General features: G+C 43.2%; 1 protein-coding gene across 1 annotated transcript in view; it reads left to right on the forward strand.

The window, feature by feature from the left end:
- Positions 1-1674: 1674 nt before the first annotated feature.
- Positions 1675-13238, forward strand: part of LOC147891880 (uncharacterized) — a 58366-nt gene continuing 46802 nt past the window's right edge. The window contains exon 1 of the mRNA XM_087388527.1: positions 1675-1830. Coding sequence (XP_087244653.1) covers positions 1675-1830 — 156 coding nt within the window. The remainder of the gene's footprint in view (positions 1831-13238) is intronic.

Here is a 13238-nt window from a genome sequence, read left to right on the forward strand (position 1 = left end):
AGCGCCTTCGGACAAAAACATGACCCCACACTTATTTTACACAAACATATCCAAGGACAAGCACAATGCATCTATCTTCAAAACAATAAAAGGCCGACCACACATCCTCAAGGCAACCAATAGCAGGCAGAGGACATGCAACAAAAAAATTAATAACCCGGGAAGACTACAGGTCTCCATAGGGAGCTACAATTGAAGGTTGGGATGCTGGTCGAGCTATGCTCAAGAAACCTGACATCAGTGACGGCATCGTAAATGGTGCTGATGGCATTTTCAAAGGCTCGGACATCTCTAGAAGACCATCGATCATCTGGATAGAGCTAAATGACAAATGAGCAAGAAGAAGAGCACGTTACAATTACAGGGCACTTTACAACGACAACATACTCGCGGCATGGACACTGATTCTATGTGTATCTCGTGAGTTCCAAGTTGGGAACAACGCACTGAACACAATCACAAGGAGACAATTCCCGATATAAGCAGCATCAGGAAGAACAATACACCAGTCATAGGGCCTGACCCTAGAGTTACTAGCTTTCGACCCATCGGGGATACATAATCATGGGCTTGTCTACACAGCACTTTCAAGAGTCAGAGACCCAAGGAACCTCTACTTTCTTTCCGAACTACAAAACAAACACATAAGGACAGATGCAAGTGTTCAAAAAGAACTACAGAGGTTATGCCAAGAATCTAATTGGATCTTTCTTTGTAGATGCTTAAACCTATAGGTCAATTTTAGAGTCGTTTTTTCACTTCACCCTATAGGTCAATGGACTTTGGGTCACCAGAGAACCAGTACAAGACGTTACAAAGCCTAAACACCAGATCATACAGGCTCCATCATGATGACATAGCAAGTTCCAAGAGCATCATTGCCGCAACCATACTTTGCTTGCAAGAAACACACACGCACACAGAAAGCACACAAGGACTACATCTCTTCAAGAAAGCTTTTTCACTGCAAGGGCACGGCCTAGCAACTTTTTCGAAACAAGAACTTGTAACTATACAGCAAAGTGAGACCTACAATGATGGTTGTGAATGCCTACTACTGGTCTTCAAAACACAAAGTAAAGGTAACATTGCAATACTTAACACGTACAAGTCACCAAGGGCAAAAATAACTACAATGACTGGAACAATAGAAACAGTGCTAGCACAAATACCACAAGGAACAACAACTTACGTTGTCGGAGACTTCAACATCGACTACAATTTCGTACCATTATAGGCAATAGGCATTAAAAACATGTTTCAACAACACGGAACGCAACAACTGATAACCACCAGCACAACGATCCACGGAACGACTATAGATCACATATGGACTAACAACATAGGAGCAAAGTTCGGGACGAACTACATTTACTGGTCCGACCACTCATTACTGTACACAACCATACAAACATAACAACAAATTAACTACACCAACTTCCAATCACTAGAGTAGGCCCTCTGAGGGAACCTAACTTCTTATTATTATTATAGAGATTATAGAGAAGAGAAGAGATAGAGATAGAGAAGAGATGAGAGGGAGAGACAATACCATAAGGATTTTTGACATTTTGTTGAGTGGAGGATTAAGGATTAAGGACTGATTAGCAAGCTAAGCCGAGCAGAGGTTGTCTTTCCCGCCCTCGACATTCGCCAGCTTCCGAGTTGGCAGCTATGGCGTGCAGAGGATGGCGAGCTCAAGCTGCCCTCGACAATTTGCTCCGACCTCGCCCCCAACAGCGTCAGTCTTCCTCTGCATTTTGCGATCTCCCCGAAGAGCACTGGGAGAATCTCAGCAGTTTTATTGCTGCCCTCAAATCCCCCGACCTGGTACGCCTTTGTACCCTCTGTGATCACTTTATGCAGTGCATTTCACCTCAATTTGAGCCCCTCTTCATTTGGACATCCCTTCACGCACGTCTTGCTCCGCACGGATTGAGAATTTCGGATCATTTCGTTACCCCTGAATTGTGCATGTCGATATCCGCTGTCGATAACACAGAGAATGAAGTCGCACAACAGAGTGTCTGCCTTCTAACTTCAATGTATTTCATTAGCGCACTTTGACATCACAGCTGGCGGACATGCTCGGCGTTTGTCTTTTCAAGCGTCAGCTTGGTTTTTCTTGACAAGAGGAAGGGTTGCTTGACCTCGCCAACATATGAGTCACAAGCTTGATTTTAACTGATCTTAAAAACTTTTATCACGAAGCGTCCAAACAATTGTCGGTGCTGCCTTTGCTCTTGGGAAGAAAGAATTACAGCAGCAACTGAACTCGGGTGGCTTTTAGTTCTCAAGCGATTGAATCATTGCTAAGCTTCCGGGTTTACCTTTAATTTATATACTTTTATGACTGGATGTATGCGCCTTCAATTCTCTCCGGTAAATGTTAGCTAGGAGAGGATAATGGAGTTTTGAGGTTTTGTGTTAGAGGTTTTAAAATTCAAACTATTGGTTTGAAAGGCGCAAAAATTTGCTCTCAATTTATGTATACTTTAGAGTTCAATCTTAATGACTATTTATAAACATCATTCTATACATCCATCGCTACTCCTCTCCCTCTTCCACCCCTTCGTCATTTTCTACTTATCTCAGGCATCCTGTTCATCTAGCCACTCATCAATTTATGAATTTGGTTCCCACCTGTTGAATCGCACAAATATGTGCATTAGCCAGTAGCAGACAAAGCAGAACATAGAGGACTCAAAAGAGGCTAATGGGAACTGTTTCTAAGGTCATGTATAACTAATATTCTTCTTCCTATCGCAATGTGGCTATGGTGTCTCTTGGTGTTATTAGAGCTTGTGCTTTGGTTCTACCACCAGGCTTCCAAGATAAGATCCACTGGCTATGGTGTCTCTTGGTGTTATTAGAGCTTGTGCTTTGGTTCTACCACCAGGCTTCCAAGATAAGATCCACTACTTGTGCTGGTGCGACTCTGGAGTGGCCGGTTGTCCACTTGGAAATATTTAGGATGGCTGATCTGGCCTCCATGCTGCGTTCAACACATTGGCCAGTGAATGCCAGTGAATGCTTTGTTCAAGGTGACTATATCTGTAGGTAAAAGCACCTGAGCATCTTTAGCTGCGTTGGTGGAGATGATGTTCTTTTGAGCTCTTGGAATTTGCCAGGATGAGGACCTTCTGACCACCTATATGGCCATAGACGTGGAACATAGTGGGAAATGCGTGAGGCCCCCCTTCCGTTCATCCTAGATCTCCTTGATAATAATTGACGCTGTGCTTGTTGGAGAAGAGTTCATTGGGTCAGTTGGAGTAGCCATCTTCTCGTGGAGCTTCTTGAAGTGTAGGCAATCTTGCTTGTTGTGGCCATACACATGAAAATAATAACAATATCTTTCTTTGTTTTACAAGTGTCTCGGTGTCTAAGAAACCTTTGCAGCCATTGTTGTCCCGTGTGGTCTACTTGTTCTTACTATTCTGCCCGTTCCCAGGCTTTGTTCCATTGTTGGAGCTAGTGTCTCCGAGAAAGGTGGAGTCCTGGTACTTTGGCTGAGGGTTGCTTAGTCCTTGACCCTTGCTCATTTTGAGCTCGCTGGTAGGCACTACCGTAATCTTTAGTGGGAAGCTGCGAATGTACTAATGTTCGATCGCAGGCCATGGATAAATGCCACGGTCAGCAAGTGCAATGTGGTCTCAAATATTTCAAAACACAAATAGGCCAAAGGGCACACTATTGGGTTTGATGCTATGTATTATGAAATGCAATAACCTTTGGCATGCTTATGAGTGATATAGCAAGAAAGTGCATGGAAAAAGAAGCAATTCAAAATTGAAAATAGTGTTGGATTCCTCTTTCTATAATTGAATGGCTACTTGTGTGAATTGGTTGACTGATTCAAAGTGGCCTTGGGATAACTAACTATTCTTGAGTTTCCTTTCGTGTAATCGATAACTCTTTTAGGCTCATGTGGAACATAGGTCAAGCCTCAACTTCTATAAGTTCTTGGGCCGACACAAGACTATCTCCAACTCCGAACACCTCTTTCAATCTGAAATCAAAGAATGGGTAAACTTTTACATGTAGAGGCAATTCTAGTTTATATGGAACCTCATTAATCTTTTTCAAGATTAAGAAGGGTAGGGGATAATTTTTCAACCGCCGCAGTTTGTAATATCTTTGCTCCTTCAATATTCGCCAATATACTCACATTCCGTCAGAAAAATCTTTGGGAAACGCCGTCTATCAACATAAAACCATGCTCTATCTAGAGCACTCGTGATAGATTCTCTTGCAACCATTGACATCTCTCGCATATCCTGCAAGAATCTTTAGCTACCTTGAGTTGAATACCCTTCAATCCAACTGTCACAGGATGAACTGGGTTAGCACTATTGTAGGAAACTTTCACCATTAGGATGGACTTTGACCTCTTGGAGATTTATGCTCGAAGCATATCTTCCAAGACTTGATTCACACTTTCTGTTTGCCCACCAGCCTCAGGATGATCAGTAGAACTCATACTTAAATTGGTTCCTAACTTATACACACTACTTGCCGTAAGTGAAGAACTTCAAATCTTTGTCATTGACTATGTCACAAGGTAACCCATACAGCTTGAACAACCACTCAACAAATTGATGAGCTAGTTCAGTAGCACTTATAGTTGTCCAAGAGACTCCGCAGGTCTTTAGAAACCCAATATAGCTGCTTATGCTAGGGCACTGATGACAACATAAGTGTTGCTTTGCTTGTTGAGTATGTCTTCCTTTTGTTTTTGGTCTGCCCTGTGGGTAGAGCAAAGCAGAAATTAGGCATTTTTAGAATTTTTGGAAGTGTATTTTTCCTATTGGACAATATGTTGACTCTTCTTCATTGGAGTTGAATGCAAACTTTAAAGTGGTTGACTCTCTCTCTCTCTCTCTCTCTCCCCCCCCTCTCTCCCCTTCTTTATCTCCTCAAGTCTTCTTACACACCATCTCCGCCTTTTCTCCCTCCTGCCCCCCCCAAACGTCTCTCTCTCTCTCTCTCTCTCTCTCTCTCTCTCTCCCCCCTTTATCCTTCCTCCACACTATTTCCTTTTTGTTTGCTTTTTTAATCTTAGGCAAGCCTTATGAATGATTAAATATCATTCACCTTGTTCATAAAAGTTTTTGTTTATCTCTTTTTTCTTCTCTTACATTTTTCCTTTTATTTTTTGTGTAGATTTTTGGTCTTTAGAACAACAAATAATCTAAATTTGTATGATTGGACTTATTCTAGTCTTACAGAGGTATAGTTTAGTAGCACTTATAGTTGTCTTTGTGGGTAAAAATCTAGCCATCCATCAATCTATCTACCACAACTCAAATAGCGTCATGTCCTCATTGGCTTCGTGGCAATCCCTCAATGAAGTCCATGGAAATGCTCTCCTATTTACTTCCAAGGATGTCTAGAGATGCAACAATCCTTCAGCTGTAAGGCATTCCCCTTATTTATTTGACAATTGTGCGATTTTGCCACATAGACAGTAATCTCAGCCTTCATCTTAGGTCAGTCAAACGTGTTTTACCAAATTATAGGTTGCTAAATTCTCGGATGACCTGTGGTGGAGCGTCAAGACATTCATATAGGTTTCTTCTTTTAACGTGTGTGCCATTAGGAATGCAAAACCTTTTCATTTCAGACCAACAAGCCATTTCGTACGTAGAACTGACCAGTGGGCACCTGAGTCTATCCTTTCCAATATCTAATTTTTATATCAAAGTGTTAGAATTGTAGATATAATTCAGCAGTGACCAATGTAATTTAATAAGCTAGTTAGGGGCACTTTTTCCTCTTTAAGAGGTTTTTCCCCCTAACCGCAGTTAGTCCACTAACTATTGTTAGTGACTAAGGTTTTGTCACTAGGACAAAACCTTATCTCACTCCTTCAGTTGTATCTCTTACACTCTTCTATTGTAACTAAGCTTTCAAGCTTTCAAGCTCTCAGCTCACTCTCTTGCTCTCTCTCCACTCACACTCACATTTGGTATCAGAGCAGGTTCAAGAGCTCCGTGCTCCCTGCTCCCTTCAGCTCCTGCTCTCAGCCTTGTTGAGCGCCCGCAAGCTCCTGCTCCATCGCCATTGTCGTCTGTATAATTTGTACGGACTGATTCCGTACAGTCCTGCATTGTACTTGCGTTGCTCGTCTGTACCTGTGATGCCTTCCGTACAGCTTGTCGCCGTACATCTGCCTGTGAAGAACTCCCGTACAACTCCTGTACCGCATTCCGTACAGCTCCGGCAGCTAGTCCGTACGTTCGTCGTACATCTGTGACAGCAACGCCGTACACATCATCCGTATCGCACGTGTGTCTCCGTATGACCGTACAGTCTCGTCACAAAAATCGTACCTGCAGATCTGTACATGCAGATCCGTACGTGCTACCTCGATCTGTACATTCTGCTGTACTGCAGATCCGTACATACTCGCCATCCTGCCTCCTTGGTAGGCATTCTTGCAGTTCTTCTGCAACATTTGCAGAGCTGGTGGTATCTGTGCAGACATTTGCAGTCTTTTGCAGTCATTTGGGTATTTTCGGGTTCGTAGTTGCTTGTGAAGCAGACATTGCAGGCAGATTCAGAGGTTTAGCCCAAAAATTTGGGGCTTTCTACTGAAATTGCAAAATTTGGGGCTTTCTGTGCTTTTGCCCTTTTCCGGTTGCAATTTCAAGCTTAAAATTTGGGGCTTTCAGTTTTGCAGTACAATTTCTTGCAGAAATTTGGGGATTTTGTGATTACATTGCAATTTCGCAGTGAAATTTGGGGCTTTTGCAGACAGAGCGCAATTTTTGCAACATTTGGGGCTTTTGATCAATTTGCCCCTTTCTGGTTGCAATTTCAGGCCTATTTTGGGGCTTTTGTGTTGGGAGAGCAATTTTGGAGATTTCAGTTCACACTGCCTTTCTTGAAGTGTTTTGCAGCACTTTTGGCAGATTCTAGAGAGTTTTTGATGCTTGGACAGATTTCTGACAGTGCAAGTGCAGAAATCGGAGTTGCATTTACAGCCAGTGCTTGGCTGTGTTTTTTGGGAGTTGTGCATTTCATTCCCAGTAAGGGAATTCAGTTTTGTATCTGCTAAAATTTCTTTCTCAGATATGGCCTAGCAAAATCAGAATGATTTCCAGTTCGATGGTCTTTCACAGGAAGACAAGTTGGATGGTACCAACTACTCCCTCTGGAGTTTTATGATACACAATATTCTGATTTCTCGTAATTTGTGGGATTATGTGAATGGGGATGAGATCCGACCAGCAGGTATGGCACCTAATACCCCTCCCCAGCAAGGAGGAGGAAGAGGTCGTGCACAGGGTGCAGCTGCAGGTCAGGTTGTTGGTGCAGTTGTAGCCACCACTCCAGAGCAGAAGAGATGGGATTCACGGGAGCGTGGGATATCTTAGAAAGCATGTATGCAGCCCGGAATGATGCAAGGGTATCTTTCTTGAAAAGAGAGTTAAGTAATACACATATGAAAGAGGGTGACTCCATGTCAGTCCACCTCACAAAGCTATAGGATCTCAGAGAGCAATTATTGAACATTGATGAGATTATTCCTGATTCAGAGATGATTACCACCACTCTGAATTCTCTTCCTGAGACTCATCTCAGCTTTCATACCTCGCTGAACTTATCATTGAGGGGGGGTGCAAATCCTCTCACTTTTCATGAGTTGATAGGACTTCTGCTTCAGGAAGAGCAGACTAGGAAAAACTTGGCTTCACGTGCAGGTGAACAAGCTATGCTCTCAAAGTTCAAGTCAAAAACAAAGGGACAGGCAAAGACATCAGTAAATCAGCCTTCCAGTGGGTCAGGACAGCCTTCACAAAAGGCTAAGAATGATGCAAGTAAGCCCAAGAAGAAGGGTTTTTATCATTACTGCAAAAAGCCAGGTCATCACATTGCAGAGTGCAGGAAAAGGCTTGCAAAAGAGAAGAAAAACAGCTCCGGTATGGCTGTTTCAGATTCAGCTCCTCATGCATCTGACAATGGGGATGCTGCAGCCAACTTTGTTGGACAGGATTATGCCTTTTTATCTTGCATTTCAGATTCTAGGCTGGCTGCTCCAAATGCTCGGGATAGTACAGCCATTTGTAATGATGATACATATGCCTTTTTGACTTTGCAGTTATGATCCTTCCACGGATGCATCAGCTTTCAGTGTCAATGAAACACTGAATACTTGGTATTTTGACAGCGGTGCCTCCAAGCATATCATTTCTAGGAAGTGTCTCTTCACTTCCTTGCATCCACCTCTTGTTGGTAAGAAAGTCACTTGTGTCAACAACTCGTCATATTCAGTACGTGGTACAGGAGAAGTTGAGCTTACTGCCATTGATGGCTCAGTTTTCAGACTTTCAGATGTCTTGTATGTGCGTGGTATCACCAAGAATCTCCTTTTAGTGTCCACTCTTAACAGGGCTGGATTTCAGGCCATCTTTGAGGATGACAAATGTGGTGTCCGAGACAGAGAAAATGATTATGCCTTGAGATTATCTGGTACTCTGCTGCGTGGGCTTTTTCAGCTTGATCTTTTTGAGAAAAGAGCAGCCCATGCTCTTGCAGTTTCTACTCCTACTGTTGCCATGCAGAATGCAGAGTTATGGCATGCCAGATATGGCCACATGCATTACAACAGCTTGATGACACTTCAGAAGCACTCTATGGTTGATGCATTGCCACCTCTTGAGATACCTCCTCCACATGCCTGTGAAGGGTGCATTTTAGGCAAGATGCATAGATTCCCCTTAAAAAAGGATGGTTCAGTTAAAGCTGTCTGAAAATTACAGCTTATACACAGTGATGTGTGTGGTCCCATGAGGACTCCATCATTGGGTGGTCATCTCTACTTTGTTACTTTTATTGATGATTACTCCAATTTCACTTGGGTCTTTGGGCTGAAGCACAAATCAGAAGTGTTCATGGTGTTTAAACACTTTTCAGCCATGGTTGAAAATGAATCTGGACTCAAGATACAGACATTGTGCACAGATAGAGGTGGGGAATACTTGTCTGCAGATTTTGATGCTTTTCTGAAAGGCAAGGGTATTGTGCATCAGCTCACAGTGAGACTGACCCCTCAGCAAAATGGCAAAGTTGAGAGGAAAAATAGAACTCTTATGGAGATGGACAGATGTATGCTGAAAAGCAAACACATGCCTCAAATTCTGGTTTGAAGGTCTAATGTGTGCCAACTACATCTTAAATCGGTCTCCCACTAAGGCTTTGAAAACAAAAACTCCGTATGAAGTCTGGAATGGGAGAAGGCCTTCAGTGGATCATTTCCGTGTCTTTGGATGCCTTGCATATGCTCATGTGCCAGTTGAATTTCGGCATAAGTTGTCACTCAGGTGAGCAGGTATATGCACAGCCCAAAAATGCATTGGCAGGTAGTTAAGCGCATCTTCTGTTATTTGTAGGGCACGAAGTCTTTTGGCTTGTTATTTCCTAGGGGGGGTGACTTGCAGATGCATGCCTACAATGATTCAGATTGGGCTGGTGATTATGACACTATGTTGGGGTTAAGGCCCTGTGCCACCTCATATACACTTTTTTATTACAGGTTATAGTGTGAACACGGTTCACTCTGAACCGGTTCCACCCTAATGCCTATCCTAATATACTCTTGAGGGTTGTGGTGTGCCCTTGCTTCTGGATTCACACCCACCACTCTTGTGGTTAGTCTTACTCTCCTCCACGCGTTTATGCTTCAACTGGTATCAGAGCAAATTCGGAGAGTGTGGTCTTTGTTGAGAGAGTGTCACTGTCTTTGCCTACCTCAGAACGTAGAGCTTCGGCATGCGTTGCTTTGGAGCATAGCCTTTGCTGCCAGGCTCATAATAGCAGCTGCAGTAGCGAAGTCTGTATAGTATTCCATCGTGCTTGGAAGAGCATTTGCAAGCTTAGACTGTGGAGAAAGTCAGAGAGTCTCTCGTCCTATAGCTCGAAGCAAGCTTTGCGCACTCTCATGAAGCAAGCGGATTCTAGAGAAAGTCAGAGAGAGTCTTTCGTCTTCGCCTATAGCTCGTGAAGCAGGCTTTGCGCACCCCATGAAGCAAGCTTTGCGCACGCTTTGCCTCAGTTGCTCCTACCCTCTTGCTCCTTGCAAGTTACCACACTGCCGCTTCCTGTGATGCCTTGCATTTACGTTCTACCTTACCTTTGACAGCGTTGCCGTTTACAGTCGCTACTACACGAGTGAATAGATCCTTGCTCTTCCTGGAGCAGGATCGGATTCGCTGCTGGATTGGGCTCTCATGTCTAAAGAGAATGTCTACAGCATTGCTCCTCTCGCTTCAACTATGGAACAAACTATCTCATGGCTGGCCCATTCGACGGAGGTTCGATGAACTCCGCGCTTTCTTTTGGCCCGGCATTGGTCAGCTGGAATTGGGAGCATCACTGGATATTCTGGGCAGAAACTTGAGGATTGGGTGCACATCGTGGTGCATTCTCCGAATTTGGAGAAATTGCATGCAAGAAATTTAGGGCTTTTGACGCTAGAGTGCTTGTACGCACTTGTGGGTGCCTATTTGACAAAATTTCTCTTCAATAGACGCCAAAACAAAGGGCTTTTGCTCAAATTGGTGTTATTGGCCGTTGTAAACAGTTTGGAAGGGGATTTACATGTCTATGTGTCAAATGAAGTGACAAAAGACGAGATTTTGCAATCAGGTCCTTTTTTTTTTTGGGGTAAATGCCTCTTATTGTGGACAGCACATTTGTACACTCTTGGAGAGTGTGAAAACTCAGTTCAGTTCTGAGTTTAGCTTTGTGACAGTTTTGTACAAGTGCAGGCCAATTTTGGAAGAGATTTGGGGATTTTTTTTTAGAGTTCTTTTTTTTTCTGTTTTTTTTTTACAGTTTTGGAGAGTGGACAACATTGCATTAAGTCACAGCACGTGACTTTGAGGCTCTCTGTGCCTTAGGTGTATTTATTTGCTTCTAGTTCAGCTTATCATTATGTCTTCAAGCAACGAAGGCAACTATTGGAACATCGAGAAGTTGGAGGGGAATGCAAATTTCTCTTATTGGAAGAACCAAATATATAATGTGTTGGTCCAGAAAGATCAAAATATGCCTATCAAGTATAAAGGGATCAAGCCCGATGAAGTTAGTGACCTTCAGTGGGAAACCATGAATGAGAAGGCCAAGAGTACCACTTCAATGTAGAGAATGAAGCCACCGCTTACAGCGTATGGAAAAAACTTGAGTCCCTTTTCGAGAGTCAGAGTGCAGCTAGTAAAGTGTTTTGGTTGAAGAGGCTTATGAAACTAAGCATGAAAGAGGGGACAGCCCTCTCACTTCACCTCAATGAGTTTCACTCTATATTCAGCCAACTCACAAATCAGAAAATGAATTTTGATGATGAGGTGAAGGCCATTTTTCTCTTGAGTACCCTCCCTGATAGTTGGGATACTTTTGCTACAGCCATAAGCAATTCAGCCCCTGCTTTCACAGGATTGTCATGCCAAGATGTGGAAAGCGCTCTTCTGCAGGAAGAGGTGAGGCGTAAGAATAGCAGTGAAAATAAGAATGCAAGTGCATTGGCTGTGGGCAGAGGTAGGCAGCAAAATAGAGGGGAAAACCAAAATAAAGGGAAATCTCGCAGTCAGTCCCGTCCTCGGAAGGACCTTGAATGCCACTACTGCCATAAGAAGGGGCATATTAAAAGGGACTGTTTTCAGCTGAAAAACAAAGGCAAGGATAAGGAAAGAAAAGAAGAGGACAAAGATGTGAAAAGAGATGCCAAAGACACCAAGGGCAAGGCTAAACTTGAGGAGCTCAATGCAGTGATTAGCAGTGATGAAGATAATGACGATGTCATACTTGTTGCCTCCTTTGGTGATAGTTCTTTTCTTGTGGCCAATGATGGCTCATATGCACAGGATTGGCTATTAGACTCAGGTGCATCCTATCATGTTACTCCTCATGAGCAGTGGTTTGCTTCGTATGATGCAGGGAAGAAAGGATGCGTGAAACTTGGGAATGATTATGCTTGTGACGTTGTTGGTATTGGGGATGTGCATCTAAAATTCCCAAATGGTTCTGAATTTGTATTGCACAATGTGAGACATATGCCACAGCTCAGGAAGAGCTTGATATCCACTGGGCAGCTTGATGATGCAGGGTATCTCACGCAATTTGGTCATTCTATGTGGAAGGTGCTTAAGGGAAATATGGTTGTGGCCAAGGGCTGCAAATCAGGCACCTTGTATCCATTGTATGTTGAGGGTGTTGATGCTAATGTAATCCATGTGACCGAGCAGCCACACACTTCATTGTGGCATAGCCGGTTGGGCCATATAAGCCAGAAAGGAATGAAAGTATTGTCTTCTTTGGGTTACTTGCCGAGACTTAATTTTTCTGATTTTTCAGCATGTGATCATTGTATTTATGGTAAACATAAGCAATCAGCCCATAAAAAGGCTGGAAATGTTAAGCAAGAAGTCCTAACTTTGGTACATACAGATGTATGTGAAATGCCCAATCTTTCTTTGGGCGGTGCCAAGTATTTTGTCACCTTTATTGATGATGCATCAAGGAAGATATGCGTCTATCCCATTAAGCATAAGAGTGATGTGTTCAAAGTCTTCAAGACTTGGTTGGCACTTGTTTGAGAATCAGACAGGAAAGAAGCTCAAATGCCTCAGGTTTGATAATGGAGGGGAATACCTCTAAGGGAATTTACTACATTTTGTGATGAGAAGGGGATAAAGAGGTAGTTGCCCGCTCCCTACAATCCTCCACACAATGGCGTGGCTGAAAGGGCAAATAGGACCATTCAAGAGAGGACTCTTAGCATGCTCTCACAAGCAGGATTGACCCATGGTTTTTGGGCAGAAGCTGTTAAGACAGTAGTACATCTCATCAATAGGTCACCCAACCGAGCCTTGGATTTGAAGGTACCTGAGGAGGTGTGGTCCGGAAAGCCACCCTCTTACAAACATCTCAGGGTGTTTGGCTGCCAGGCCTTTATGCATATCAGAAGGGAAATACGCAGCAAATTAGACCCAAAGTCACGCAAGTGTATCTTTCTTGGGTATGGTGACAATGGAGAGATGGGTTACAGGTTGTGGGACCCTGAATCTCACAAGATTGTGAGGAGCAATGATGTGATTTTTCGAGAAGATAGGATGCAAAAACAGCCTATCAATACCATTGGAGTGAGAAGAGTCATTTTTGAGGAGGAAGGACCTTCAGCACAACCACAAAATGCCAATCAAAATGCTGTCCAAAATGGTCAAAATCAGCAGCCA

Source organism: Dipteris shenzhenensis, chromosome 17 (assembly GCF_047967505.1).
Source record: "Dipteris shenzhenensis isolate YYH24624 ecotype China chromosome 17, Dip_SZ_1.0, whole genome shotgun sequence".
In the NCBI taxonomy this organism is placed as follows: Eukaryota; Viridiplantae; Streptophyta; class Polypodiopsida; order Gleicheniales; family Dipteridaceae; genus Dipteris; species Dipteris shenzhenensis.